Source organism: Myotis myotis, unplaced genomic scaffold, assembly GCF_014108235.1.
Source record: "Myotis myotis isolate mMyoMyo1 unplaced genomic scaffold, mMyoMyo1.p scaffold_m19_p_18, whole genome shotgun sequence".
In the NCBI taxonomy this organism is placed as follows: Eukaryota; Metazoa; Chordata; class Mammalia; order Chiroptera; family Vespertilionidae; genus Myotis; species Myotis myotis.
Genome location: NW_023416322.1, coordinates 20,700,441 through 20,703,313, shown reverse-complemented (window position 1 = coordinate 20,703,313; position 2,873 = coordinate 20,700,441). Strand labels below are relative to the sequence as shown.

At 47.9% G+C, this 2,873-nt stretch overlaps 1 protein-coding gene across 1 annotated transcript; it reads right to left on the bottom strand.

The window, feature by feature from the left end:
- Window positions 1-597: 597 nt before the first annotated feature.
- Window positions 598-1,086, bottom strand: LOC118673276 (ferritin light chain 1-like). Its single transcript, XM_036343870.1, has one exon. It carries the CDS (start codon window positions 1,084-1,086, stop codon window positions 598-600), a length of 489 nt encoding a protein of 162 aa, XP_036199763.1.
- Window positions 1,087-2,873: the final 1,787 nt, after the last annotated feature.

Sequence of the window (2,873 nt, the reverse complement as noted above, 5' to 3'; positions counted from 1 at the left end):
CCTTCCCCCAAATAAATCCCAGTGATGTAAAAAAAATAAAGCATAGAAAAATATAACTGAGTATTTTATGCTTTTTGTAAGTATTAAAAACAATGGAAAGTCTAGCTCAGGTGAGAGTTTGATCTACTTAATGCCAACTTTCAAAAATAAGTTAAAAACAAAATCAAGCTACATTTAAAAACTGGGAAAATATATATGTATATGCCGTAAATATGACAAAAGGATACGACTATTACAAAAGATGCAATCTTAAAATGAGATTAGTTTGCAACTATTGATATAAGATGTCCAAGGATACATTTCTATAAACAAAAATCTATTTTTATTACAATATTTATTACTAAATATATTTTAATAATGTAATTATTAAATGTAATTTACAATGCTTTAAGTGTGCTTTTTGCTTTTTTTTTCTGCAAAAAGCTTTATTGTTTCATTTGGTCCAGTGCACGGGAGAGGGCTTCGGGGTGGTTAAAAGAATGGCTGGGGTTTCGGGGAGAGGCTCAGGCACAAGGCAGACACCAGGGGAGGCAGAGGGGCCCCTCACAGGCCTCGGGGCTCCACAGGCCCCTAGTGGTGCTGGAGGGGGAGCCTTTCCTAGAGCCGCTCGCCCGCCCGGCCTGGGGCCGCAGCCTGCGGAGGGAGCCAGGTGTGGCCCATCTTCTTGATGCGCTTCCCCTCCTCACCCGGAAGCGGCTCTGCGGGAATCAGCGCTGAGCGTCCCGGGGGCAGAACCAGGGCCTGCAGGTCCACCAGGGCCTGGTCAGGTTCCTCCCCAAGGCCGGGGCGGCCTCCCTGGCGCCCCGAGTTCTGCCCACTCACCTGGGGAGGCCTCAGCACGTCCTGGGGGGGAGTGCAGCCACCGCGCTGGGTTTGCAACTTTAAGAGACGCTCAGAGCCCTGGAGCTTCTCCGCCAACTCAGGGAAGAAGTGGCCCCCGCCCTGGAGAGCCACATCCTCAATAGACATAGAAGCCCAGTGAGAGGTAGGTGTGGGCGCCCGCAGAGACAGGGGGTGCAGGGGGGCCACTCGGTTGACCGCAGCCTCCATGTAGGTGGGATAATTCTGACGGATCTGGGAGCTCATGGTTGTTCGGCGGCGATAAGGGGTTAAGGAAGAAAAAAAGCCGGTGTGTTGGCTGGTCCCGGAGGTGGTGCTGAAGGTGGTGACTGGATAAGACGCAGGAGGGTGGCCAGAGGCTGGAAGAAGGGGCGTCCCTGGGTCTGTTCCGTCCAAACACTGTTGAAGCAAGAGGCAACTCCAAGGGCCCTATTAAAGGGTACATTATAAAATGTAATGTATTAATATCTAAATAATGTAATTTATAGCATTGTTATATGGTTGACCCTTGAACAACACAGGGGTTGGGGAGCCAAACCCCCATGCAGTTGAAAACCCACGTATAACTTTTGGTGCCCCCCCAAAACATAACGACTCATAGCCTACTGTTGACAAGAAGCCTTACCGATAACGCAGATGATTAACACATATTTTGTATCTTATATGTATTATATACTGTATTTTCACCATAAAGCAAGCTAGAGGAAAAAAAAATGTTAAGAAAATCATAAGGAAGAAAAAATATATTTACGGTATTTATTGAAAAAAAATCCATATATAAGTGCACCGTGCAGTTCCAACCCATGTCGTCTAAGGGCCAACTGTATGTATATGTTAATGCTTGTCTAGAAGAAGTCTGGAATAGACCCCAACTATGCCAGAGGGATATCTACACTGTGAGGTTGGGGTGGACTTAATCAGGGCTGGGACTAGAATGAGGCAAGGGAGGTGCCGAGGGCGCAAAATTGAAGGAGACACCCTCAGGGGCAGCACGGGAGAGTGAACTTGGTGCCCAGATACCTCAGGCCTGGCTCTGACTTAAGTGCTTAGGCACATTTTTGAATCTTTGCAGCAAATATTTCTTTTGAAAAAAAGTAACAAGGAAAAGAAATAGGACTTTAAAGTTCCATTGTGAATAAGTCAAGGACTAAAGCCCTATTGAAAAGAATGGGCCAACGCAGGAAAACCAGGTGAGAAATGCCACCTTCTCTCTGTCCTCCTGGCAAAAATGAAAGGAAACAAGACAGTGTTCGCTGGAGTGAGGGGACATGAGCTGTATGCTGTTTACTGCTGTGTTTGAAACCACCACAGTCATTCATCTTGCAACTTGAGCACGTGGCAGCATGGCGCCCTGGCTGTTGTCTCCTCCCCCAGCTCCTCGGAGCTCCCCAGGACAGGGACGGTCACGTGACCTGGGCCAGAGCTTCTCGGAGTCTGAGTTTGTCTGTAAAGAAGGTGAGGTGTAGCAAATAGCACCAGCACGTAAGAGGAGTTCATCGTATGTTATTATTCCCCAGGGCCAGGGATTGGGATAGGGATGGACTTCAGAGACCCAAGCAGCAAGGACACCCAGGCAGCCGATACCCCTGGAGTGGTGTGATCCGCAGTGGAAGTGGCCTGGCGTCCTCGGGAGAGAGGGTGCCTTTCCATGGAGGGACGTCCTACCATCTCTCAAAGGCAAAACCACTGTGCTTTCCAAGACCTCTGTTCGTCTCAAAGTCCTTTTGCCTACTTGGCTCTTTTTAAAAAATTAATTCTGCTTATTGTTTCCAATAGGCAGCACATGCTTAAGTATTAAAAAAGTTCAAAAGGACAGAGAGTGAAATGTCTTCCTCCTTGCTCTGTCCCCAGCCACTCAGGTCTCCTCCCTGGCAGCCTGTGGTACCCCTAGCTGCCTGTGGGCCCTTTCAGACCGATTCTATGCAAATACAAAGAAAGACACACACTCTCAACACCTTCTCCATGGTGTTTTCTACACTTAATGCTACACCTTGAAGACCCTTTCATCAACGGCTAAGTCAGTTTTCCGGGGG